The 27,855-nt window shown below is 46.7% G+C and overlaps 1 protein-coding gene across 6 annotated transcripts in view; it reads left to right on the top strand.

The window, feature by feature from the left end:
* Positions 1-275: 275 nt before the first annotated feature.
* CACNA2D2 (calcium voltage-gated channel auxiliary subunit alpha2delta 2) overlaps positions 276-27,855 on the top strand; it is a 543,198-nt gene continuing 515,618 nt past the window's right edge. For 5 of the 6 annotated variants that reach the window (XM_029052856.2, XM_029052861.2, XM_029052859.2 and 2 more), the window contains exon 1: positions 277-796. In XM_029052856.2, the coding sequence (XP_028908689.1) occupies positions 669-796 (128 nt within the window). In that variant the 5' untranslated portion in view covers positions 277-668. Of the gene's footprint in view, positions 797-27,855 lie in introns of all 6 variants that reach the window. The other variant, XM_029052860.2, reaches the window with a different exon arrangement.

The following is a 27,855-nucleotide window of genomic DNA, read 5'->3' as shown; positions in this document are numbered from 1 at the left end:
GCCGCACCCATCGGGCGCGCGGCAAGGCAGGCGCGTGGAGGAAGCGGGGTGGGGGGCACAGGGAGGAGGAGGAGGAGGAGGAAGAGGCGACGAGGAGGAGGAGAGGAGAAGGAGGCGCTCGGGAGCCTAGGAAAGGGTTGGAGAGGATCCAGGATGGAGGGAGGAGGGAAGGAGGGAGCGGGGGGCCGGAGGAGGGGGAGAAAGAGGAGGGGAGAAGGGAGGGTTGCGGAGGGGAGGAGGCGGGCGGGCGGGTCGGCGGTTGCATATTTGAGGGAAAGTATCAGTTTGTATTCGCTCAGTGTGTTTGCTACAGAGGCAAGAGCGGCGGGAGCCGGAGCTGCCCCGGCCCGTGCGTAGCGGCGGCAGAAGCAATAGCGGCGGCGGCGGCGGCAGCAGTAGCAGCAGCAGAGACAGCAGAGGCAGCCGCTGCCGCCGCATCGGCGGCAGCCGGAGTCACCGGCGCAGGAGCCGTCGCTCTCTGCCCTCGTTCGACTCCCGCCTGGCACCGTACTCGTGGCCGCGGCCAGGAGGCTGCGGAGCCGTCCCTCCCTCGTCTCCGTGCGTCCTTAGCCCCGGGAAGCCGCCGGCCCCGAGGCGAGCCGGCAGGCGGGCCGGAGTCACGCTCTTGCTCCCGCTTTCCCTATTTGCACTGAATTTTTAATGGAAAGATGGCGATGTCGGCCCAGACCTGCGGCGCATCTTCCCTCGTCCTGTTTCTGTGCGGCCACCTCCTCCTCCTGCTGCTCGCCCTGTCGGCCCCCGGAGCCCATGGCTATACCTTCCCCCAGCAGCCCACGTAAGTCGGCCGGGGACCCCCGGCCCGGGGGCTGCTTGCACCCCTCCCTCCCGGGGCGGCGAGACGAGGAGCCCGTCTGCTCCCACGACCCCCAGCCCCCCATCCCCCAGCATGTACACGCGCAGAACGCACGCGCGTACCGACCCGCACACGCATCTCCGCGCGGGCACAGACACAGACGCGCGCACCCACCCGCGCGGGCCCCGGGGTCTGCTGCGTTTCCTTGGCCCGGGGGTTCGAGGAAGGGAGGTCGAAGAAACCGGGGGCCGGGGCGGGGGGGAGCAGACAGGTTGCGCTGAACTGGACCGCGCTGAGTTTCTTTAGTACGCGGGGCTGCTTGTAGACGTGGCCCCCGAGGAGGCGCAACTTGGGGCGGGCGAGTCCCGGGAGGGGGCCGGAGCGGGATGCTGAGCGCTGGAAGCCGGTGCGGGGTGGAGGGGAGGTTGGGGAGTGGAAGCGAGACGGGACGAGAGCGGAGACGAGAGGGAGGCTCACGGGAGAGGCAGGAGGGGAAGAGCCCGGCGGCGGGGAGAATGGGGCAGCTAGGCAGGACGGGGGAGAGAGGGAAGAGGGGCAGGAGGAGGAAGGAACGGAGACGGGGTAGGGAGCCGCCCCCGTGGTCCCCATGCCTCCTCCCCGACCTTCTCAGGGCAAGGCGGCCTCCCTCCCAGACCACCGACTCCTGACGAGGGGGAGGAGGGAAATGGAGAAGTGCCTTAAGGTGAGCTGCGGAAAGTAGGCTCGCCCCGGAGGAGCTGACGGGTCCCCCGAAGCTTCCGCGGCGCCCGGGGGCGGGACGGAGACAGAGAGCGCCGGGGCGAGCCACCCGTGGGGGTCGCAAGATGTATCTTCAGCTCGGCGGTCCCCTTGTCACCGGGGCGCCAATTGGGCCCGGGTTGGAAATGACAGCTCCGTCTTCGTAGGAGAGGCGCCTCTGCCTCTACGAGTTCTTGGAGGTCCCGTCTCATGTCAGCGAGCCCCTTCCCCCTGCTCCAGCTCAGTGGCGTTTGTCTTTCTGGAGGGGAAGGAGCAAAAGATTCGAAGCCTAGTTCAGTGCTTCGATCAAAGTAGGCGTTTACGAAATCCCGCGGGGAAACGGTGATGAACAGGAAAAGAAGGTTCGTCTGGACGGAGAAACAAATGCGACTTTCGCTGCCTTTTAAGGACTGGCTATTAGGTCAGATTTTAGTAGAACGCTAATAATAGATTGATCCCCGTAGTTCTTTCTGTCTCCCTCTCCCCAGCTCTCTGACTTTTTCCTCCCCTTTTGGGGGTTATTTTTCTGTAAACGAACACGTATTGTTTTGGGGGCTACAGAAGCAGGAAAACTCGAAAACTTGACGTCTCGGTCTTTGGTCTTTCGTTTGAAAAAGAGCAGATTTGGGATCTAGGAGAGAAAAGGCAAACACGTCGTGGCAGTCGGATTTTTTGACTTTTCTCCCCTACGTAGTTTCTCCTTCCAAAGACTTGGTGTAAGAGCGGTTCCTCCCAGGTTTTTATTTCCCAGAGGGTTTTATTCACCCCGTCCCCGGTCCACCCTTAACCCTCTTGGAAGAGGAGTCTTCGAGAGTTGTCATTGTAATTGCGGGGGGGAATAATCCCTTAACCACATTTTAACAGGAGGGCAGGAGGAGGGAACAGCACCCACCCTGCATGAAGCTGTGAAGGGCGAAATTACAGCGAAATGTCTTAATGTCAATGTCAGCTTCACTTCGGTTCCGATGTTTAATCAACACAGGTTGTTGTGATGCAAGCTAACAAACGAAGGAGGGGTTTGTGGTTTGGGTTTTTTTTTTAAGGATGGTTAATTCATCAAGTCACCAAAGTGCTCTTGTAAATATTTAAACTCAGGGAGCCATTGTTAAATGTGTTTGTGGGAGTGTACAATCAGAATTGTTTCTTGGGAGCAGTTACCCATATTTTATTAAGTGTGAGCCTTTGCATGTAATTACCTCTCTAGCTGACTGGAAAGAGCCCTATTAGCACTGTCAGAGACCATGGGGTCTGGCCTTTTAAACTTGCTCATTACTGACCTTTGAGGCCAAACTGCTGCGACCCGAGGATGGGGGGAGATGGGGAGGGGTGGCGGGGAGGGAAGTAGAAGGCGAGGTAGACATTGATTTTGGTGATTTCTTCTAAGGTATAAGGGCATTGATTCTGCAATTCATAAAACCTTCAAACATTTACAGGCTTTCCTTGGGAATGAAAACCGTACTCAGACATCCCAACCCCCCTGTCTGTCTATATATGTCTATTTGTCATTCTCTTATCATGCCACACCCCAAAATGGGTTAGAAGAGATGATTTGATTTTCAATTCTGGTTGGCACATGAAAGTGGGTTTTTTTTCTCCTTTAGTGGGGGCATTATAGAGTGTTTTGTGATATTTGCAATAAAGTGTGTGCTTTTTTTTCTTCCATTAAACTTAAAAAGACTGAGCCTAATATGCAGGAAAATGGGGGCTACCCCCCGCCCCGTCCCCCATTTAAAGCTGAGATCTCAACTGGGTTTCTGGCCAAAGGTCATTATTCTTTATCGCCAAATTCATGGCTCCTTTAGTCCAGGTTTAAAATAGATGTTTCTCCCTCACTGCAACCTGCAGCGGTACCCAGATGACAATCGTGCATACCTAAGTTTTCACAAAATGGTGGTGGGTGTTTGGTCCTAAGGCTGAAAGGTTGGGTCATTTTCTTATGCTGAAGGGGCTAGGACGAGAAGGAGACCTAATGAATAGAGAAGAGGAGTGCTTGAAGGGAGCTGGCATCTAAATTCCTGCCTGTTGAGCCTTGATTACCTTTGGTTTTGTTTGGCTGTGCTTTTTGAACTGCAGTTAGGGGGCCGGGGTGGACCCGTTCCCTTCCGGAGAGGATACTCTGATAGCCTGGATTTAGAAGCCTAATTCCTTGATCCATGTGAGCCCCCATGCCTTCAGGGAGTCACTTGTGTTTGCACACAGATCTTTATTTGATCTGAGGCTCTTGTTAGAACCAAACCAAAAACGACATCACTTCTTCACCCTCTCACTCTCACCCGAGCAACATTGTGCTGAGGGCAGGCCTCAGACTGCACCCTGAGGACAGAGGTGTGAAACCAAGGAAATCAGCAGCATGAGAGACAGAAGATGGTGGGTGGGGATGAGGCTCACCTCCAGCATTGCCTACCCCAAGGGCTGCCTGGCTAAGAATCATTGTGCTCATTGAGCGCCCTAATGGGGGTGCAAGTCTGGTGCAACTGGAAGCAGTAGGAATCCTCATTTCGGTTTCGAGGAGAAATAATAATTGCGATATTCGTTAAGCGCTTTACTATGTGCCGGGTGCTGAGATGGATACAAGCAAATCCGTTTGGACACCGTCCCCATCCCACCTGGGGCTCACAATCTCGATCCCCATTTTATAGATAAGGTAACTGAGGTCCAGGGAGGTGAAATGACTTGCCAGAGATCACACAGCAGATAAGTGGCAGAGCCGGGATGAGAACCCATGACCTTCCGACTCCCAGGCCCCTGCTCTATCCACTACGCCATGCGGAGAAAGGCAAGGGAAAGAGAAGCAGACAGGACCGTCAGTCATCTCATGGCTACTTAGGTCTACAGTGAAAAGCGGTGAAGTAGAGAAATTCTGGGTAGCAGTAGCTGGTGCAGTAAACTTCCCCAGCAATTTCCTCAACCATAAATTAGCAAAACCAAGTGGTAGTCTGGCTCCCTTACAGTAAATCCATATGAAGATGCATCTTTTGGGCAGAGCATTTCTCTTTGTTACCCGTTCTGCTAAATTGCCCAAGCCCTAACTTGGTTTCATTATTATCTTCTTCATTGGTAGCTGGGGGGCAACTCTGTTTTCTCTAGGTCTGGAAAATTGAATGAGTTTGGAGTCACGAATCATTCTGGTCTTTTCTGGAAGCTTCCCAAGAGGAAGGATGAAGGATTTTTCTCCTTCAGCACGAATGAAACGGGCTGGTAAGCAGTCTGAGCAAGAGTTGGTTAGGGTGAACACTTCTAGATACCACAGAACGTGTGCAAGCTGTTTTAAACAAGAGGGGTAAGAGTCCTCTTGGAGGGTATTGGGGAGAAAGAAAATAATCCCTTTCCTCTTGTCTCTTGCACTCGTGAGCCTGGAACTGAGCAGTGCGATCGCATTCTCCTCCTCTTCTGCCCCTCTCTACTTCTGGTTCTGTCCACCTCTTTGTTCTTTTCGGTCTGGCTCAGCCACTCCCCATGGCTGTTTCTCTCTCCTCTTCTGGGGTTTTATCCCTGGGGTGCTGGCCAGGAGAGGACTTGGCTCTTGTCCCGGAGTGGGGGTGGGGGGCGGGGGTTGGCCCCTGCTGGTTCTAGGTGAGCTGTTGGGATTGTGTCTTGCACCGGGGTAGCAGTGGCTATTCGGTGCCACCTGTCTGGATAGATGCTCTCTGTAGAGGGGAAGCTGGCACTATCTTGGGCGGGATAAATCATGGATGAGAGTGTAAACTACTGCCTCATTACTCTGAGTGGCTCATTTAATTTTCCCTTAATGCCCAGCTCCGTTTGCGTCGGAGTGACCGAGAAATTCCCGTGGTGGTTACAACGGCCTCCAGTATGAAGATCCAGCAGATTAATTATGACTGTTGTTGTGAAATAAAATGCCTATTTCTTGAAGTGATTGGACGTTTGACAAATGGTTTCCCGTCAGGGATGTTTTCCTGTTAGTGATAATGGGAGGTGACGTGAGTCTGTCAGTAGCGGGAGGGCCTCATTATTAAATGGCCATCCAACCCCTTCACCTGGGGCACTGTAAACTCACGTCTCCATTGGAGAAGCTGCCCACCGTGAATGACGTCAACTGCCTTGCGGATTGTGCTCCTCCCCATGCATCTCTTGGGCCCTGTGTCGACTCTGAGCTGAGCTCCTCTCTTCATCCACCCCTACCTCCCAAATGCACTCTTTTTTTGTATTTTGGCTTCTTTTTTCCCATTTTTGCCACCCCGTCCTTCCTCAACTGTTGCCTAGATGCTAAATTCCCAATAAATGCACAATATTTGCTGTTCCTCTTGGGTTCAGGGGTGTTTGGTGCTCTATTCAGCTTCACTTAAAGACTGTGCCTTCCATCTCTTTCCGTGGATTCACTCCCAGCATTCTTTACCCTCACCCGAGAAGATACGCTGGATGTTTTATTCCACCCCGGCACTTAGTACAGTGCCTGGCACATAGTAAGCACTTAACAAATACCACTATTATTATTATTATTATTATTATTAAAACAGATCCCACTGAGTGCTTGGTTTAAATGGCTCATCAAATTAAGAGGTCAGTGTTCGTCCTTTGGAATGGCTTCTCCCTAAAAATAGGGACAGTTTCTCCCAACAGGTTGTGGATGCCAAATAGATGTTAATATATGGCTCACATTTGAGAAGAAGCCAGGACAAGCACTGGGGACAGCTTATGAAATGGTTAGGAGAAAGCAGAATTTCAGTTGTACAGGGCTGACTGTCTGTTTCCTACTTACAAAATTGGGGTGAAGTTGGCTTGGAGTTGGGTAGAAGTGTAGATGGGAAGGGACCTTAAGTAATTATTCATTCCTTCAATTGTAGTAATTGAGTGCAAAGCACTGTACTAAGTGCTTGGGAGAGTACAGTATAACAATAAACAGACACATTCCCTTCTCACAATGAGCTTACAGACTAGAGGGGGAGCTTAGAATGATAGCAACCCAGGGGACTTGATAGACTCTTTTGTCAGGCTTGTGTGACTGGCTTTCCTTAACAGTGGGGTGAGAATCCATCTTGTGACATTGGTGGGGGGCAGGAAATGAGTGTGTGCCTGATGCTTTTGACTCAGTAGGTTTCGAGTAAGATCCCCATTTTCCCTCCTGAGGTTATCCTCCCTTTCTCTTGCTTCCTGCCTTATCCTGTCAGAAAAAGAGAGTGAAAGGAACTTCACTTAAGAACCTGAAATGGACAGATTCCCAGCTCCTTCTGCCACTTCACCTATTTCACAAGTTTGTCCTGTCAGACAGTCACATTTATTGAGCACTTACTGCATGCAGAGCACTGTACTAAGTGCTCGGGAGAGTACAGTATAACTAACAGACACATTCCCTGCCCACAGTGAGCTTCCAATCTAGAGCGGAAAGAGCCCGGGCTTGGGAGTCAGAGGTCATGAGTTCGAATCCCAGCTCTGCCACTTGTCAGCTGTGTGGCTGTGGGCAAGTCACTTAACTTCTCTGTGCCTCAGTTACCTCATCTGTAAAATGGGGATTAATTGTGAGCCTCACGTGGGACAACCTGATTACCCTGTATCTACCCCAGAGCTTAGAACAGTGCTCTGCACATAGTAAGCGCTTAACAAATACCAACATTATTATTAGAGGGGGAAAAAGACATTAATATAAATAAAAAAATTAATAGATATTTACCTAAGTGCTGTGGGGATGGGAGGGAGGATGAATGATGGGAGCCGGTCAGGGAGATGCAGAAGGGAGTGGAGGAAAAGGAAAAGAGGGCTTAGTCGGGAAAGGCCTCTTTGAGGAGATGTGCCTTCAATACGGCTTTGAAGGGTGGAAGAGCAATTGTCTGTCAGATATAAAGAGGGAGGGCCTTCCAGGCCAGAGGCAGGACGCTGGTGAGAGGTAGGTGCCGAGATGGATGAGAATGAGGTAGAGTGAGAAGGTTAGCATTAGAGAAGCAAAGTGTGCAGGCTGGGTTGTAGTAGGACAGTAGAGGGGTGAGGTAGGAGGGGCAAGGTGATTGAGTGCTTTAAAGCCAGTGGTGAGGATTGAGGAGTCCTGTCCTCATCGGGGAGGAATAATGTGGTTTCCTTGCTTAGGAAAGCCCAATCGCCAAGGAAAAGGTCACTCCTGGACACTCCTGGCTTGCTTCACCCTGAGTCCCAGGTATGCGCGTGTGTATGTGTGTGTGCATGCCAACACAGCAGCTTTTTGACTCTTCCTCCCCCCTCCCAAACTTTGAATTGCGTGCCTGCGGCTGGCAAACGGTGTTTGATTCAGAAAAGAATCCATTTCAAGATGCCATTTTTCTCTGTAAAGCTCCCTTATATTTCCAGCAGAGGAGGTCAGTGGGGGGTTAATGGAAACCTGAGAGTTTATCCTCAAGCATGGCTCATGGCATTAGGGCTTTGAAAAGCCAGTGGTGACTTCTTTAGGGCTTAAGTGCTAGTATATTTACACACTGTACAGCTCTGTAAACGTGGGATAAACAACCCACCTTCATCTATAACCTCGGGCTTTGGTTTTGTTTTGAGACTAATGAAATATTCAAGCACCACAGAAGTGCTAAAAAACATTTTAGCCATGTGCCTTTTATGGAAAGGGGGATTAAAAAGTGTGTAAAATTTGCAGCTTCAGAGGATCGGGCCAAGGAATTCCTTCCTCTTTGGGATTTTAGATGATTTCCTACGATTTCCTTGTAAATAATCGTTTTCCTGGCAAGTTTGAATCAGCATTCCCTTTGCTCTTGCAGAAGTATTATGGACAGGCCTCTAAAGGGTTTCTCCGGAGATCAGGCTGAACCTTCGGTCTGTTAAAGTTAAGGTTTTCTCGATAGATAAGGCAATCGTATGATATTGGCTCGTGCCTTGAACTTATAGCAACAGTGGGGTCTCAGTAGATTGGAAAAAGTGCTTTATTTGTGATGGAGGGGAAAGCTAAATGTTTAACAGTGAAAGCAGCCCTTTCGCAGTCTTTTGCTGAGTGTCATCAGGAAAGGGATAGAAAAACTAGCCAAAGACACAGTTTAGCCCTTTCATAACACCAAGGCACACCCATACATGGAATACTGGGTGATGGCTTTGGTTGCCATTGTTTAGGAAAGACATAATAGAACTAGAGAATTTATAGAGGACAACCAAGATGATCAGAGGAATGTAGACACTTCCTATTGACCTGAAAGGCGTAGGATTCTTCAGCCTGGGTAAATACGGGCTGGTAAGGAACAAGATTGAAATCCGTAAAGTCGTGAAGGGTGAGGGCAGAGTGAACAACAAATTGTTGTTCTCCAAACGCCACGACACTGGGATGAAGGGGCACCTATTCCAGCCTAGAGGTGGTCAGTTCAAAAGAAGCAGAAGGAAACATCGCTTCATTACCCGAAGATGTGCAGGGTGAAAATAACAGCAGTTTCAAGAGGAGATTGGACAAATTCACAGAGAAGAGTTCCATAATGGATCAATAGGAGGAACTTTAGATGCCTTGCATTACAATAAAGTACACAAAAAGTTAGGCTCATTTAGAAAGTTTAATTGGCTCAAATGACTTTTTTAGTATTTTGAATGCCTTTATAAATTTAAATGAGCAGTGAGTGACATTTTGGGGGAGGGCTGGAGAATTATTGCACTCTGCACATTTTCTCAGGGTTTCCAAATTTGGGAGCTTACCACCGTACCTCCAAGGGTACTTTGAATTTTAATTCTTTGAGTTTTTGTTACAGAGAAAAATAATGGTAAATGAGACAAGTCTAAAGGAGAGAAGGCTATTAGGGCAAAGAGAAACCGAGTCAGAGGGGTACGTGTGTTTTTTTGTTTTTGCTTTTTGGTAAACCTCAAGCTTCAGGAATGGCTCTCTCAAGTCGCAACTAACTTGTGCGTAGTTACTATAAACGTACTCCATGGACTGCAGGAAACGAAAGGAAGAGCTGTCTTGCCTTTGTATGTGTGTTTTCCCGAGATAGGCAGGTAGGGGCACTGATCTCATCATTATGGAGTTGAGCCCTATATGGCAGCAGTTTGCTATCACCCAGCATGGCATTTTAGGTTTTTAATAACTTTACAGTTTCTAAGCTGTGTTCTTTCACCAGGTTTAACAAGGTATGCATGCCTCCTCTGGTAATCCTTAAATGCTAAGTTTGAAGTTTTAAAGGTCAATCATTTTATGGTTGACACCTATTTTTTTAAAACAACAAAAAAATCCCCAATTTTTAAAAAAATGCAGAATGGAAAAATGGCATACTTGTGGTATAACTCAAATTGGCTGAAGGGATTTTTAAATCTGAACATATTTCTTCAAACTCACCTTTGTACTCAGTATAAATATGAAGATTATAGAAAGACTGAACATAAGTCACTATGGGCAAACAGTTGCAGAGGTAGTAGAGATATATGTGTATAGCAAATCCTCCATTATGACACCTTTTTCTTTTAGCATTTTCCCCACTAGATTATAAGATCCTCAAGGTTAGAGTATGGCTCATGTCTACTAACTATCATATTCTCCCAAGTGCATAGTGCTGTGAACACAGTAGATGCTCAGTGAATACTATTAGCTTCCGTTCCTGAATCTGCCCTGACGTGATGACCAGGCCAACAAGTAAGTGAAAACTACTCCATAAACACCTCCATACCACTCTCTTTTCCTGTTCCTAGGGGCTTCCCTTTCCCTTCTGCCTTGACTTGCTCCTCTTCTCCTTTCTCCCCACACCCATGCTCCAGTTTTTTTTTTCTTTTTTTCAACTTGGGTTTATAGAAACAGTTGTTGCTGCCAAATGTGGCCAAGTCATTGGTGCCATCGTAGCTCCCTGCCCTAGCCAGAAAAGGGCAAGGGAGGAACAGCGCGATGGGACAAGATCTCCAAATTGTACATATTGTGGACTGTTTGGAACTTGGGGTGCTCTAAAGAGGTAAAGTCTGGCAGTTAAATTAGACATGCTGAAGTGTCTGGACTCATGGGAGCATCAGATAAAAGCATGCGAAGCTTTTGTTGAGGACAGTTGTAAAGTACATGTTACTATCTAATTGTTTAAATTTATCATTCTTTATTACTGACCTCTATTACATTGATATCTGATCATGTACATTAATAAATAGTGTTAACTACATTGTTCTTGGTCATTTTTTTTGTATCTTGGGGTTGCATCATTGGGCTTTACACCGTTTCCTACAGGAACCCATGCTTGCTTTAGGACACTTTCGCTTAACACTCACTAAGAATGTGTTAACTTGGAGTTTTTCGGAGACCTATCCCTGTTTACAGAGACCTGTCTTGTGAGTACAGAGCTATAAGAATATATAGCCCTGTGGGACGAGGTAATAGATACGTCAGACTTGAAGAGATACTGGGACCTGATTTGCTATTGTGTCAGGGCTTTCTCAAGGCAGTCCTGGGACAGTGGGAAAGACACTGTCTTTCATTTTGAGGAAGTGGGCGGGGTGTGAGAATCAATCAATCAGTGATGTATATCAAACACTTACTGTGTGCAGACTACTGTACTAAGAATTTGGGAGAGTACAATATAACTGGGAAGTTCCACAGGGAATTTACAGTCTAGAAGGGGAGAAGGCAGACATTAAAGGAGCATACAGATTTAGACGTAAATGCTGTAGTTGAGGGTGAGGTGAATAAAGGTTGCATATCCAAGTGCAAGGGGTTTGTTAACTTATATCTACCCCAGTGCTTAGAACAGTGCCTGACACATAGCAAGCATTTAACAACTACCCTAAAGGAACACAAAAAGGATGACGCAGAAGGAAGAGGAAGTAGGGGAAATTAGGACTTAGTTGGGGAGGGCCTGAAGAAAGGTAAGGTGGTGGCCAGCGGAGAATGGGATCCTCGGCCCATTCTTCCTTCCCAACTGGAAGTTGCCAGGGTTGCCCTTGGGTGGGATGGGATATTTTCTTGCCGTGGGCAATCCTGGTCCTATTCCCAATCCCAACCAGCTGGGATTATGGTGAGAAATTTGCAAGTTTTTGCCTGTGTGATAAATCTGCAGCGGAACTCCGAGGCTGACAGATCATGGCTAGGTAGAGATCCAGAACTAGATGGAATGGCGGCCTCAGGTTTGGTTTGTTGTTTTTTTTAGGGTATTTGTTAAGCACTTACTATGTGCCAGGCACTGTACTAAGCACTGGGATAGATGTAAGCCAATCAGGTTGGACACAGTCCATGGCCCACCTGGGGCTCAGTCTTAATTCCCATTCTACAGAGGAGGTAACTGCGGCACAGAAGAGTTAAGTGATTTGCCCAAAGTCACACAGCAGATAATTGCAGGAGCTGAGATCAGAACCAGGTCCTTCTGGCTCCTGGGGCCATACTTTATCCACTTGGCAATGCTGCTTCTCAAGTTATTTATATTAGACATCAGGAAGAACTTGATTCTTGTTAGGATTGTTAAGACCATCTACTGAGGGAGGTTGAAAAATCACCTTTCCTGGGAGCCTTTATAATTAGGACAGATATTCACCTCTCTGGGTTGGTTCACATTCAGTTAATGCCTCAAAGACCACTGGAGATCCACTTTTTGGGGGTTCATCTATTCTAATCTGGTCAGCTGCAGCAGCCTTGTTTGAACACCTATTATGTGCAGAGCCCTGTACTAGACACTTGGGAAGAAAGAATTAATGAAAAACTTGGTCCCTGCCCTCAGGGAGCTTATGGTCTAATGGAGAGACAGGCAGACACATTGCAAAATATGCAAAAAGTAAAAGAATAAATACATAACTGGCTGTAATAATAATAGAAGCGAGCAATTAATTTAAATCAATTATGATGGTCCCAGAGTCTCCTGTTGAAATGAAGGAGAAGTTTCAGTCTAGAGAGTTGATTTGCCTGGAACTGTTCATGTCCTTGTCTTGACATTGTTGTCTGGGTTCATTGACTCTGTTGCTTGTTGCTGTTGTTTGCAACTCACTGTTTCCATTGTTTTCATCTGTAAACCCTCACTTAGATGGTGAGCCTTGTGTGGAACAGGGACTATGTCTGATCTGCTATATTTGTGTCTATCTCAGGGCTTAGCCCAGTGCTTAATACATAGTAAACACTTAATAAATACTGTAACTAACTCGGACTTCAGGACCGAGAACCTATGGGAACGAACTGATTATATTGCTAGTTGTCTGTGCAGCACGACTCACACTCTTATCCCTATCGATTGTGTTCCCACTCCTTCTGGTGCATTCACTCAGTGCCAGGGACTATGTCCCCTCCTACCCCCTGGTCACCACACCAAATCCTTGTTTATTTCTCTCACCACCATTCCAAACCACCCATCCCCACACTGGTTACCCACCCTATAACATCGTGAGAAGCAGCATGGCGTAGTGGATAGAGCACAGGCCTGGGAGTCAGAAGGCTGTGGGTCCTAATACCGGCTCTGCCACTTGTCTGCTGTGTGACCTTGGGGAAGCCACTTAACTTCTCTGGCCTTCAGTTACCTCATCTGCAAAATGGGGATTGAGATTGTGAACGCCCTTTCCTCTCCACCCAAACGGCTACCTTACTATTACGGGCTCTCGTTATATCCCGGCTAGACTACTGTGTCAGCCTTCTCTCTGACCTCCCTTCCTCCTCTCTCGCCCCGCTCCGGTCTATTCTTCACTCCGCTGCCCGGCTCATCTTCCTGCAGAAACGATCTGGGCATGTCACTCCCCTTCTTAAACAACTCCAGTGGTTGCCTATCGACCTCCGCTCCAAACAAAAACTCCTCACTCTAGGCTTCAAGGCTCTCCATCACCTTGCCCCTTCCTACCTCTCCTCCCTTCTCTCTTTCTACCGCCCACCCCGCACGCTCCGCTCCTCTGCCGCCCACCTCCTCACCGTCCCTCGGTCTCGCCTATCCCGCCGTCGACCCCTGGGTCACGTCCTCCCGCGGTCCTGGAACGCCCTCCCTCCTCACCTCCGCCAAACTGATTCTCTTTCCCTCTTCAAAACCCTACTTAAAAATCACCTCCTCCAAGAGGCGTTCCCAGACTGAGCTCCTCTTCCCCCTCTACTCCCTCTGCCATCCCCCCTTTACCTCTCCGCAGCTAAAGCCTCATTTTCCCCTTTTCCCTCTGCTCCTCCACCTCCCCCTTCCCATCCCCACAGCACTGTACTTGTCCGCTCAACTGTATATATTTTCGTTACCCTATTTATTTTGTTAATGAATTGTACATCGCCTCGATTCTATTTAGTTGCCATTGTTTTTACGAGATGTTCTTCCCCTTGACGCTGTTTAGTGCCATTGTTCTTGTCTGTCCGTCTCCCCCTATTAGACTGTAAGCCCGTCAAACGGCAGGGACTGTCTCTCTCTTATCTTCTTAAGAGAAGCAGCGTGGCTCATTGGAAAGAGCACGGGCTTTGGAGTCAGGGCTCATGAGTTCGAATCCCAGCTCTGCCACTTGTCAGCTGTGTGACTGTAGGCAAGTCACTTAACTTCTCTGTGCCTCAGTTCCCTCATCTGTAAAATGGGGATTAAGACTGTGAGCCCCACGTGGGACAACCTGATTCCCCTGTGTCTACCCCAGCGCTTAGAACAGTGCTCGGCACATAGTAAGCGCTTAACAAATACCAACATTATTATTATTATTATCTGTTGCCGACTTGTTCATCCCAAGCGCTTAGTACAGTGCTCTGCACATAGTAAGCGCTCAATAAATACTATTGAATGAATGAATGAATGAACTCCATGTGGGACGGGGACTGTGTCCAACCCAATATGCTTGTATCCTCCACAGTGATTGGCACATAGTAAGCGCTTAATAAATACCATTGTTATTATTATCTAAATGTGGTCTACGGAACCCCTATTCCAGTGTGGGCCAACTCCTCTTCATCCTCGACCTTTTCCTAACCCAGTCACTGCTCCTCCTCATCACCACCAAGACCTGGCTCACTCCAGATAACATGGCCTCCCCCGCTGTTCTCTCCCAAGGGGAGGCCATATCCTCTCTCTGCCATATCTCTCTCTGGTTCTGTGTGCAGAGCCAGGAGTAGAGCTATGTTTTCCTAATCCCCAAGGCCAAGATTTTTCCCCAGACCAATAACAGAGCACCCACATGCTAAGATGGCTGATGGGGTAAAATGAACAGGAAGGAAGAAGTTTCATCAGGCTAAGCTTCATGGGGGAGGTGCCAATTGAAGAAGGCTTTCTAGGTCAGGGATGGATTTGTTTTAGTGGAACCGAGGTGGCCAAGAACTTCACGAACGGTGAAAGATGTGAGCACTGGGCCGGAGAAAGTGAGGTACAACTAGGTTAGCTCGTGAGGAGTGAAGCGTGAGAGCTGGGGTGTAGCAGGAAAAGAGAGTGGGTAGATTAAGAAGGAGACAACTGGCGGAAAACCTTGAAGCCAAGACATTTGTTCAGTAGCATTTATTGGGCAACTACTTTGTGCAGAGTGGATTCTACACGCTTGAGAGGGAGCACAGTGGAAGGAATCATCAGGAGTTTTTGGGTTTTTTGCAAGCAGAAATGAGTAGAATTGGAGGTGTTGAAGGAGGGGGATGAGTTGTTCCAAATGGCATTTTAAGAAGATGAAATGAGCAGCTTTATGTTGGATAGACTGAAGAAGAGTCAATCTTGAGGTGAGGAGGCAGTAAAGAGTTGATGAGGATTTGGACCCCAAGGTATTGACTGACAAACACTGCAAACAGCAGCCAAGCTTCCAGGCAGAGGAAAGACCGTGAGACTCCGGGTGGGAGGGACTTCAGATCAGACACTGATCTTTACACAGTCGGCTACCCCCTCAAACTGTATCTCTGAATGATTCGGATATTGATACAGACTTTGCATCAGTGCTCAGCACATAGTAAGCACTTAACGAATACCATAATTATTATCATTACAGGAGCAACGGTCACGGTAATCTCAGCCTCCCCCTTTTGTTCTGAAGCCGGTGGTCCAGCCTCCTCTGTGACTTTGTTCTCTATCAAGGGGGAAGATCATGTCTCACAGAGATGTTTGGGAGCTTAGATCATATTCATAAAGTGCATTGAGCTTGAAAAATGCAGCATATGAGTTAAATCGTTACCGTGATTGCTCTCCGTAGGCTTGCTGGAGAATGTAGCCCTGGTTCAGTGGGATACCTCTTTGCAAGAAGCCTAGGGTTGCCTTCTGCCAGGGCACTGCTCTCATTTGCACCCTCCTGCTTTTGGTGGATGCTCTAGGAAAGAGGGGCAGCTTCTGGGTTGGGGATCTAAGCCTAGGCAGTGAGGTCAGGTCACGTCATCTTAGCACTTGAACACTTGAGGTATCTCCATGGAGAATGAGTCTGCCTAACCCCCAGGCGAGTAAGAGATTGCCTCCATTATACCCTTCTGCCAGATTCTCTTACTGCAAAAGAATTTTCCAGTGGGTCGTGGAGGCAGAACAAAATCGTTATTTGTTTCTCAGTGTGATTGCACCACAGAGTGTGCTGGATGGAGATAAAAAGCACAAATCTGATTTGACTGAAGAAGTGATATTTGTTCGTGGGGACTGCTATTTTGGGTCCAGATTAAAGATCTTTAGTGTGTGTGCCCCCCTGAATAGATGCCTGAGGCAGGATGGACTGATTGGCCTACCTACCTCAGGTGATTGATGAAACTTGGCAATTTCCCACCAGGTTGGACAGTCCCCGCTGCTGAGAGGGGGCCGTAAGAGAGGAAGAAGGTAATGGAAGGGGTAGCAACCTTACAAATACGTGTTCCAAATTAATCAGAAAGACACAGGGCTGTGTTATTACGAGGTCACCTAGTATGTCGTATAGACGGAACAGCAATCCAACCGTCCAAGATGGATGAAAGCCTTTCAGGCTTTAAAGACCGCCAAAGAAGGAAATTCCACAACCTCTCCGAGCCATCTATTCATGTCCAAAAATTCTCATCGTCAGAAGATTTTGTTCACATATTTAACCTAAATCTGTCCTGCTTAAACCCCTTTCTCCAGGTTCTTCTTTAGTTGTGGAATTCAGAACTGGACTCATTACTCACCACTGGCTGAGGATGATGGCTTCTTGTCATTCAGCCCAATCTATTGTGCTGGCTTTTTATGACGAGAGCTCTACATCGCTCACTATGTGTTAAGTCTATGATTCATTTTTAGTCCCTGGATTTTTTAATAATGGTGGTATTTGTTAAGCACTTACTGTATGTTAAGCACTGTACTAAGTGCTGAAGGAGATATAAGATAATCAGGTCATACGTGGTCCCTGACCCACATGAGGCTCACAGTCAAAGAAGGAGAGAGAACAGGTATTAAATCCCCATTTTACAGGTGAGGAAGCTGAAGCCCAGAGAAGTTTAAGTGACTTGTCCGAGGTAACACAGCAGGCAAGTGGCAGAGCAGGTACTAAAACCCAGGTCCTCTGACTCCTGGGCCTGTCCACGCTCTTTCCATTAGGCCACTCTGTTAATCATTTCCTTACTTTATATTCATTTTGTTTTTCTTAAATGTATTCTACTGCGTTTGACCCTATTGAAGTGCATTAAGTGGGGTTTTAGCCCCTTCTTCAGTTTATCACCGTCCTTCTCTGATGATAGTTCCTTCTTGTGTACCTTCAAACGTGCCCAAGCCTCCCCCATATTAACCAAGCCCTTTTTTGATCTCACAGCCTCCTCCAGCTCTCACCATATTTCCCTATTCCACTCCTATCCACCCTCTGAAATAGGTCTTTTACACCTGGTGCCTGCACTTATTTTCCATCAGCTCTAATAATAATAATGTTGGTATTTGTTAAGCGCTTACTCTGTGCAGAGCACTGTTCTAAGCGCTGGGGTAGACACAGGGTAATCAGGTTGTCCCACGTGAGGCTCACAGTCAATCCCCATTTTACAGATGAGGTAACTGAGGCACAGAGAAGTTAAGTGACTTGCCCACAGTAACACAGCTGACAAGTGGCAGAGCTGGGATTTGAACCCATGACCTCTGACTCCCAAGCCCGTGCTCTTTCCACTGAGCCACGCTGCTTCTGAGCTCTCTTCTTGACCCACTACAATTAGATTTTCCACCCTTTCACTCAACCAAGACTGCATTCTCTACCATCAACAATGTCCTCTCCATAGCCAAATCCAATATTGTAACCCGTCCTAATCCTCCTTGATCTCTCGGGCCGCCTTTGACACTGTGGACCACTCCCTCTTCCTTGAAACACTAGCAGACCTCAGCTTCTTCCTACACAAAACAACATTACATACATGCCCTTTCTTTCCTCTCCACCCAAACTACTTCCATTCTGGTCCAAGGTTTTGTTACATGATAGCTAGTCTATGGTGCTAGCCTACTCATTGGTCGCCTTGTTTCCATCCTCTCCTCTCTCCAATTTATACTTCATGCTGCTACAAGGTGCAAATCCCAAAGCATCACTTTTTTTCTGGTATTTGCGAAGCACTTACTACATGCCAGGCACTGTTCTAATTGCTGGGGTAGGTACAAGGTAATAAGGTGGGACACAGTCCCTGTCACACAGGGGGCTCACAGTCTTAGTCTACATTTTACAGGTGTGGTAACTGAGGCACAGAGAAGTGAAGTGACTTGCCCAAGGCCACACACCAGACAGAGTGGCGGAGTCAGGATTAGAACCCAGCTCCTGTTGACTCCCAGGCCTGTGTTCTATCCACTAGGCTACACTGCTTCTTTGTGTTCATATCCTTTTGTGTTTATATGCATAATCAATTGCACAGTCAACTATGTATTATGATTACTCAATGGGTAAATATTTCCATGTCATTCTCCCTTGTTAGAATGTAAGCTCTTAGTGGGCAGGGAAAATGTGTTATGTATCTGTTGTAATCAACCAAGTGCATAGTACAGTGCATTACAGTAAGTGGATGCTCAATAAATATATTTACTACCACCAAGATTGCTCTCTTTTTTACAAGATTCTGTTGGACACAACATGCATTGGTGAACTTACAGAGAAAATACAAGAAATAATGTCTGCCCACAAGGAGTTAACAATCTAATGGGGAAAAATGGAATTCAGCAAATCGACAAATCAAAGTTTAAGCCCCAGCAGAGCAAGTTTTGAATTATAATCCTAATTTCCAAGGCAGCCATGAAAAAAGCACAGACTAACATGCCTGGGGCTTGAAAGAAATCAGGCCATCTGATTGGGGTTAATGCATAGAGGAGGTGGGTTAAATGAAGTCCAGATCCTCCATTATTTAGTCCATATCTTTCTCTGGTTTGCGGAGATGGGTTTATGGCAGAGTGACGACGGGGAGTACAGAGTCACCAAGACTCCACGGCAAGAACTGTTGTTTAGGTTGATCTTTGTACTAGTCAGGAGGTTCTCATAATGACACAATTGCAGAGCAAAAAATATTTATCTGTTCCAGCTCAATCTGTCACTCTTACATCCTTTCTGATTGAGTTGATGATGATGGTATTTATTAAGCACTTACTATATGTCAAGCACTGCTCTAAGCACTGGGGTAGATAACAAGTTAATTGGGTTGGACACAGTCCCTGTCCCACATGGGGCTCACAGTGTCACTCCCCATTTTATATATGAGGGAACTGAGGCACTTGGAAGTGAAATGCCACAGCAGACAAGTGGCAGAGCTGGGTTTATAAGCCAGGGCCTCTGACTCCCAGGCCTAGTTAGTCAATCAATCTATCAATGTTATTTACTAAACACTTACTGAGTGTGTAGCACTGTAGTGAGCGCTTGGGGAGCACGATTGGAGCAAATCACACTCTGCTTCGAACAAGCTTACAGTCTAACTGGGGGGACCGGAAGATAAAATGTGTTTACGAATAGCTGGAGCAAAATGAAGAGGAGGGACGCGACAGGAAGCAACATCAATTTATCAGGATGAGATAGCTGAATAAAGAATTGATTATGCCAATATATACTCTAGACTGTAAGGTTCTTGTGGGCAGGGAACATGTCTACCAACTCTGCTGTATTGTGCTCTCCCACATATTTAGTACAGTGCTCTGTACACAGAAGGTGCCAATAAATTCCATTGATTGATCAAGGGGCGGGTGCTGTGCTGAACGAATAGGGTGTTGTGAATCCATCAGGGAAGGCTTCCTGGAAGAAGTGGGATTTGGGGGGAAGACTTTGAAGATGGAGAGAACTGCAGTCTGGTGATTGGAGCAGACAGAGACAGACTGCCTGGTTGGGGGAACAGCATGATTTAAAGGCTGGAGACATGAGAATGAGAGACAGTTAGAAGGAGAGCTTGGGAAGAGCTGGGGAGTAGCAAGTGAAGAGAGCTGACATGGAAGATGGAGAAAGCTAATGCGGGTCCTGGAAACCAATGGTCAGGAGATTTTATTCCTTGATGGTGAGGGAGAGGAGTAGCCGTTGGAGGATTTTGAGGAATAGTGAGACGTATACCAAGTAGTGCTTCAAAAAAATGATCTGGGATGCAGCGTGTAGGACTTGCTGCTACACAATGTTAGCTGACTAGCAAGTAAGATATCTGTAGTACCACTAAGGCACACATAGATTTCCTTATTTATTTTCAAAGTATTTCTATATCTGGCCAACTTTTTATTTTGTTTGTGGGGGCGATAAGAGGGTGGGGCTTGTAGGGGAAAACAAGCAGGGTGAGACTGGGAAGAAGCTTTTGCCCCATGCATATAATAATTATAATGATAATTATGGCATTCGTTAATCACTTAATATGTGTCAAACGCTGTTCCAAGTACTGGGGTAGATAGAAGTTAATGAGGTCGGCCACAGTTCCTGTCCCACATGGGGCTCTCAGTCTAAGTAGAACAAGTATTGAATCCCCATTTTGCAGATGAGGAAACTAAGGCCCAGAGAAGTTAAGTGACTTGCCGAAGGTCACACAGCAGGCAAGGGGACGAGTCAGGGTGAGAACCCACAGATCTCCTGACTCACAGGCCCAAGCTCTTGGCCAGTAGGCCATGCTGCTCCTCCATAGCCACATAAGGATCAGATGGATTTGAATGTACACAGAACCTTTCCTTGACAGGATCAAGTGCTGTTACAAAGACATTTTCACCCCATGATATCGCTCAATCTTTTCTAAGGAGGAAGCAGGGGGTCAGTGTGGCAGATACCTGGAGTCGACTTTTCTGAGGCTAAATCAAATTACTCTACAGGGAAATTAGGGGAAAGCGCCTGTAAGCTCCTGGTGGGCAGGGATGAGGTCTTCCTACAATCCCAAGCACTTACTACACTGGTCAGTACACTATAGGCACTCAAGCAGCATGGCCTAGGGGCAAGAGCACAGGCCTGGGAGTCAGAAGACCTGGGTTCTAATCCCAGCTCTGCCATGCGTCTGCTATGTGAAAGCTTGGGCAAGTCACTTTGCTTCTCTGGGCATCAGTTCTCTCATCTGCCCAGTGGGGATTCAGTATCTGTTCTCCTTCCCCCTTAGACTGTGAACCCCCAGGTGGGACCTGATTATCTTGAATCTACCCCAGTGCTTAGTACAGTGCTTGATAGTAATCACTTAACAATACCATAGTTATTAGTACTGTTCTTATTATTATTCAATAAATATCATTGTTTGATTGAGTGTTAATATGTCTCCACCTAAGAGAGAAGAGGAAATGACTCCCTTGTGGTATTTGCAGACTCTTCAGTAGTTTTTGAGAAGCAGCATGGCCCGGTAGATAAAGCACAGACCTGGGAGTCAGAAGGACCTGTGTTCTAATCCCAGCTCTACCAGGTGTTTACTGTGAGACCTTGGACAAGTCACTTCACTTCTCTGGGTCTCAGGTACGTCATCTGTACAGTGGAGATTAAGACTCTGAGCCCCACGTGGGACAGGGACTATACCCAACCTGATAAACTTGTAACAGTTCTTGACAGATGATGAGTGCTTAACAAATACCATCATTATGATTAGTATTATTATTATTATCTACCCCAGTGCTCAGTACAGTGCCTGGCACATAGTAAGCACTTAATAAATATCATTTTTTTAAAAAAAGGTCCAAAGCTCAATTCGGTGTCAGCAGTTGGTGGAAGCAGAAGATCGATTGGTCCTGTGCCTTCCACATTTGAGGATGCAGAGCGTCTGTCAAGGTCAATCAGCTCTACTTTCTTGGATCTGCCCCTTCCTCTCCATCTTAACAGCCACCCGCCCAGGTCAAGCATCCATCATATTTCTATTAGTGTACGGAAGGATCAGCCTCCTCACTGGTCACCTTGCCTCTAGACTCCCCTTCCCTCTGCCATGACCCTGCTTTAGTCCATACAGCATGCTGTCACCAAGATCACCTTCCTGAAATGTTGCAGAGAACATGTCACCAAAACTGCCAAATGCTACTAATCCCCCTGTGCATCAGACAGAAACTCCTTCTTATGAGCTTCAAGACTCTCCTCCGGTCTGCTCCGTCTTCCACATTGGCCTTATTTACCCGTTACTTTCCAGTTCACATTCTCTGCTCCTTCCGAGCTCACCTTCAACTGTATTTCACTCTCAATTCTCCTGCCTTCATCCCAGCAACGCTTGTGCTGTTCCGCCAGCCTTGGACTCCCCCTCTCCACCAACTCCACCATACCTCTAGATTGAAAGCTTGTTGTGGGCAGGGAATATATCTACCAACTCTGTTACACTGTACTCTCCCAAGCATTTAGTACAGAGCTCTACACACAGTAAGCACTCAATAAATACAGTTGACTTCAGCCTTCCCTCATCTTCAAAGTCGTCTTAAATCCCCACCGCCTCCAGCCAACCTCCATCGATTACTTCTCAACACTCTGAGTCATATCAACCTAGCAGACACTCCTAACGCTTACATACATACGGAGGTATATTGGATGATATAGTCAATTGTCTTTGCTGGCTTTTTCCAGATATTTCATAATAATTATGGTACTTGTTAAGCGCTTACTATGTGCCAAGCACTGTTCTAAGTGCTGGGATTGTTACAAGTTAATCAGGTTGGACAGAGTCCCTGTCCCACATTGGGTTCACACTCTTAATCCCCATTTTTTACAGATGAGGTAACTGAGGCATAGATAGGTGAAGTGACTTGCCCAAGGTCACACAGCAGACATGTGGCAGGTTCAGGTTTAGAACCCAGATCCTTCTGACTCCCAGGTCCGTGCTCTATCCACTAAGCCATGCTGCTTCTCGGTTTCATCCTGGCATATTTGTTGTACTCCCTAGTTGATATGGTTCTTCCTTCTGTTCACACTATTTGTAAATACTTTGTATGTCTGTCTGCCCCATTTAATTGTAAGCTTCTCTTTGGCAGGGAATATGTCTTTTGCTTCTGTTGTATTTTCCCAAAGGGGATACTCAGTAGGCCCTCAGTAAACACCATTACTGCTCCTCTTGTTTTTAATTCTCCGGTGGACTCCTCAGAGCATACTTTAACAAATCTCGGAACTTCCCCATTCGATGTTTTCTTTACTTGCCACCTAGTGCTACTGACAGACTAGGTCTAGGAGGAAAGAAAATTGAACGGCAGAGCTACTGAAGAGAGGGCAGGGCTGGGTATCCCCTGCTTCTGGATAGAAAAATGATTAAGCAGGATGGAAGGGAGGGGCCAGGTTGCACACTCCCATACAAATCATCCTCATTCTTGAATAGGTGACCTCTATATGGGACACTGGGTGGTCAAGACCCACCTCAGGAATTGCCCTCTAGAAGCTATGAGGGAGAAAGTGACCGGTGCTGAACACTAGCTACTGTGTCTTAATTCTGGCTGGATTTTCTGGCAGCAGCAAGTCCCCTAATACGAGGAATGTAGTCTTTGTTTCCTTCCAAATGAGAAGCCAAGTTGTATTATATGGTCTGTGTGGGTATGTGTGTTTAAAGAGTAAATGAGTTAGCTATTGATTATATGCCAGCTGATTTATTAAGCAAATTCTTTGTCTGTCTTATAACACACTCCCTCTGAAGTGATGAAATGCTCATGGCCTGGCTGCTCAAATTGCTGAACTATATCCATTATAATAAGGTTGTTGTATAAATGCCTTGTCTTTCCCCGAGGCTACTCTCATCAGAAGAATGTATTTATCAGCAGCACCTTGTGTAGCCCTTGTTTTAGACATAGGTTGTTGGGGCAGGGGTGATCATTGGTTTGCTTAGGGCAGAGATTAGCTGAGCATCCATCTGCTCCTGCTTTCAAAAGAGCTCATCCTGAACAGCCATCTCCTCTTTTCATTATTATAATTATTATTGTTATTTTACTGGTATTTATTAAACACTATGTGCCACGCACTGTACTAAGCACTGGAGTAGATACAAGATAATCATATTGGACACAGTCCATATCTCCCATGGGGTTCACAGACTTAATCCCCATTTTGCACATGAGATAACTGAGGCACAGAGAAGTTAAGTGACTTGCCCAAGGTCACACAGCAGACAAATGCAGAGCTGGGATTAGAGTCCAGGTCCTCTGACTCCCTGGCCCATGCTCTTTCCACTAGACCACACTGCTTCTGGAGGTTGCCTTACACATTAGAGTCTGGATGCATTACGCAGAAGGGTGCTGTATAACTAGAAAACAGTGTTCAAGGGTGGCTGAGAGGTGCTGTTCCCCTGTCAGGAATAGTTTCCTGAGGTAAAAGTAGACGTCCTCCAGCCTGTCATGCATAGCATTAAAGAAAAAGGAAGAGGGTTCGAGGTAGCAGCAGTTAATTATTCACAGCCCACAAGCCAGAAATTGTTTGAAAAAGGTGAGGCCAAGTGCATTTAGGCCTAGGCTAGCACTCTGACAGTTGGAGTGTATACACATTGGTCTCTTTCCCTTTTGTTGCTGCTGCTGCTGCTTTATCCCCACTATTTTCATTAAGAATACACAACTGGGTGGTTTATGTCCTGCGTTTGGATGATTTATTGTTCCTCTGTGTCTACCCCAGCGTTTAGAACAGTGCTCTGCACATAGTAAGCGCTTAACAAATACCAACATTATTATTATTATTGTATATTAAAAAAAGGGATTTAGTTACCTCTTCCTCTTTGTCGTTTTCCAACATCCTTTTCATGTGAGACTGAGGTGCCATGACTTCCTCCTGATTTTACCTTGAATGGGAAAAAATTGATGGATCCCCCTTCAGGCCCTTAGGCTTACCCTCCTCCTTGGTCCCATTTATATTTTTTTTGGAAATGGGAACTGGGCAAATGGAACAGCCTAGTCAAAGTGGGAAAATGGTTTTTATTGAACAGAGAACCAAGACAGAATGGGGTAATTTAGGGGACTTCCCTGCCTCCTGTCTCTCCCCACTCCAGTTATATTTCACTCTGTTGCCCAGATCATTTTTCTACAAAAGCATTCAGTCCATGTTTCTCCACTCCTCAAGAACCTCCAGTGGTTTCCCATCCCTCTCCTGATCAATCAGAAACTCCTTACCTTTGGCTTTAAATCACACAACCACCTTGTCCCCTCCTACCTTACCTTGCCGCTTTCTTACTGCAACCCAGCCTCCACACTTTGTTCCTCTAATGTCAACCTACTCACTGCAATTAGATCTTATCCATCTCGCCACCAGCCTCTTGCCCATGTCCTGCCTCTGGCCTGGAATGCTCTCCCTCATAATATCTGACAGAGTATCAATCTCCCCACTTTCAAAAACTTTATTGAAAGCACAGTTCCTCCAAGAGGTCTTCCCTGACTTAGCCCTCATTTCCTCTTTTCCCACACCCTTGTACTTGGATGTGTAGCCTTTATTCACCCCTTCCTCAGCTCCACAGTACTTATGTAAATATCTGTAATTTATTAATTCATATGACTGTCTGTCTCCTCTAGAATGTGAGCTCATCGTGGGCAGGGAATGTGTCTACCAACTCTGCTGTAGTGTACTCTCCTAAGTGCTTAGTAGAGTGCTCTGCACACAGTAAGTGCTCAATAAATAAATATAGATTGATTGGTAGAGAGATCTGTCAGTCTGGATTGTGTACCCCTTTTTATACTCATAGGCAAATACATATCCTCACCGGCTCAAATGCTCTAGGTGCACCAGGCCATGAGAATTTAAGCTGCAGCTGAGCATCCTCAAATTTCCCTCACCTGACATCCAGCCATGCTTCCTCCCCCGGGAACTGATACACCGAGGAGATTCCACCTCATCCTGCCTTCCACCAACCTTGGAGGAAACAGAACAGCTTCTGCAGCGTAAGGCCTTCACAGAAAACCTGGGAAGACTGGTGACTGCTGTGGCAGTCACTGTGGCTATGGGCGCACATGGATTCGAGTTATGAGGGGCCTGAAATTCTGCTCCTCTAGCTATTGTATTCTCCTGATTTTTTGGTTTTATTCTGCATATTTGTCCTTATCTTTTATTGTTTTATTTATTGTTTCATCACTCCTGATGTATCTGTCACTAGTCCCTTTTCCCTCTTATATTCTCAGATTGTGAACTATGTCTCATTCCTATCCTTCCATGCTCTCCCAGTGGTTAGTACGGTGCTCTACATGCAATAAACACTTAGTAATTACTACTACTGTAGATCAGCAGGAAGTTACTGATCTTGGCCATGGATAGCAGCCAAGATTACTGGACAGCATGGCCTAGTGGAAAGAGCAAGGGTCTGGGAGTCAAAGAACCTGGATTCTAATCCAGGCTCTGCCATTTTCTTGCTGTGTGACCTTGGGCAAGTCACTTAACTTCTCTGCACCTCAGTCACCTCGTCTGTAATATAGGGATTATGACAGTGAGCCCCATGTGAGATATGGACTGTGTCCAACATGATAGCTTGCATCTACCCCAGAGCTTAGTACGTAGTAAGTGCTTAACAAATACCATTAAAAATGAAAAAAAGAAAACAACATAGCAAATACTTTTAGGTTGTTTTGTTTTTTTTGATGACATGGAAGAATGCACCTTCTCATTATTCTAAACCAACCATGCCTAAGACAGCATTATTTCTCAAGTTGGGAGAAAGAAGCACATTCTGGTAGGCTAGTGCCTGATGATCAGTGTACTGCTAGTTTTAAAGGTCACAGCCATTGCAGCAGCTCTGGTGTTCAAGCATTTGGCTTAGGTGTGCTTCCTACTCAGAACCTCACTTTGATTATCTCCTTCATTTGGCCTTGGGAGTCAGTCCATAGAACCCAGACCTGTGCAGGAGAGACTATATTGTGAAAGTCATTGCACCCCTTCCCCACCCATGTCTGTGATGATGAAGATGATAAAGTTGTAGCTATGTGATCTGCTGATTTTCCTCGAAGTATCTTAAGCCCAAGGAGATGCGGCAGAGTTCCATAGCACACTTTCCACGCCAGCGGATGTTGCTTTACAAAGCGTGGTTAACCAGCCACCTCTATCACCACCTGCATGAAGAAAGGGAAGAGAGTTTGTTGTGGGCAGGGAATGTATCTGATTATTGTTATACTGTACTCTCCCGAGCTGTTAATACAGTGCTGTGCCCACAGTAAGCGCTCAATAAATAATCCCAGCTCTGCCACTTGTCAGCTGTGTGACTGTGGGCGAGTCACTTCACTTCTCTGTGCCTCAGTTACCTCATCTGTAAAATGGGGATTAAGACTGTGAGCCCCACGTGGGACAACCTAATTCCCCTGTGTCTACCCCAGCGCTTAGAACAGTGCTCTGCACATAGTAAGCGCTTAACAAATACCAACATGACTGAAGTGAGGTGACTGCAGAAACTATGATGAGATTCCACTGCTCTCCTTCAGCCTGCAAGATCCTATCCAGAGTCTTCTTGAGTGAACTACTGAGGAGGATTGTTAACCATGTACTTCCAGAATCTACATCAGGTGTCAGACCACAGCAGAGATAATCTTGGGCTACCAGTCAGATATAGGAGAAGGGTGGAGACCACCGACATTAAAGCTTTTACGAGGTGTTTGGAAACCTTGCAAAAGCACTCGATATCATCAGTAAGCACTTAGTATAGAGCTCTGCACACAGTAAGCGCTCAATAAATACCACTGCTTGACTGATCAGTACACTTGGCTCTGGCAACTACTGAAACTATGCGGCTGCTTTGGGAAGTTTTAGCAAGATACTAAGATTACGATCATGATGATGATTAGCAATAACCATCATGGTAATAATTGTGGTATTTATTGAGCACTCACTATATGTCAAGGTGCACAGAATTACCTCACAATGATATTGCTGGCCAATAACTGAGGTGCAGAGAAGTTAAGTGACTTGCCCAAGGTCACACAGCAGACAGGTGGCAGAGCCAGGATTAGAAGCCAGGTCTTTCTGACTCCTAGGCCCGTGCTCTATCCAGAAGGTCATGCTGCTTCTTATCGTGATGCTTGTTATCAATCAATCAACATTTCCAAACCTCATCATCTGTGATCGTGTCTTGCCAATAGACTGTAAGTTGTATTGTATCTGTGAAAGATAGAAAGAAGGTTGGACCCTACACTTGCTCTAGGGACCTTCAGTTTGTTCTCAATCTTGGCACCACACTCTGCCAGCCTTCTCGATTCAGTTTCCTACTTCTATACTTAGCTCTGCATCATTGGACAGACAGTGTGCTGCCT

The sequence above is a fragment of the Ornithorhynchus anatinus genome, chromosome X2 (assembly GCF_004115215.2).
Source record: "Ornithorhynchus anatinus isolate Pmale09 chromosome X2, mOrnAna1.pri.v4, whole genome shotgun sequence".
NCBI classification, from domain to species: domain Eukaryota; kingdom Metazoa; phylum Chordata; class Mammalia; order Monotremata; family Ornithorhynchidae; genus Ornithorhynchus; species Ornithorhynchus anatinus.
The sequence above is the reverse complement of the archived record's forward strand: the minus strand, read 5'-3'. Positions and strand labels throughout refer to the sequence as shown.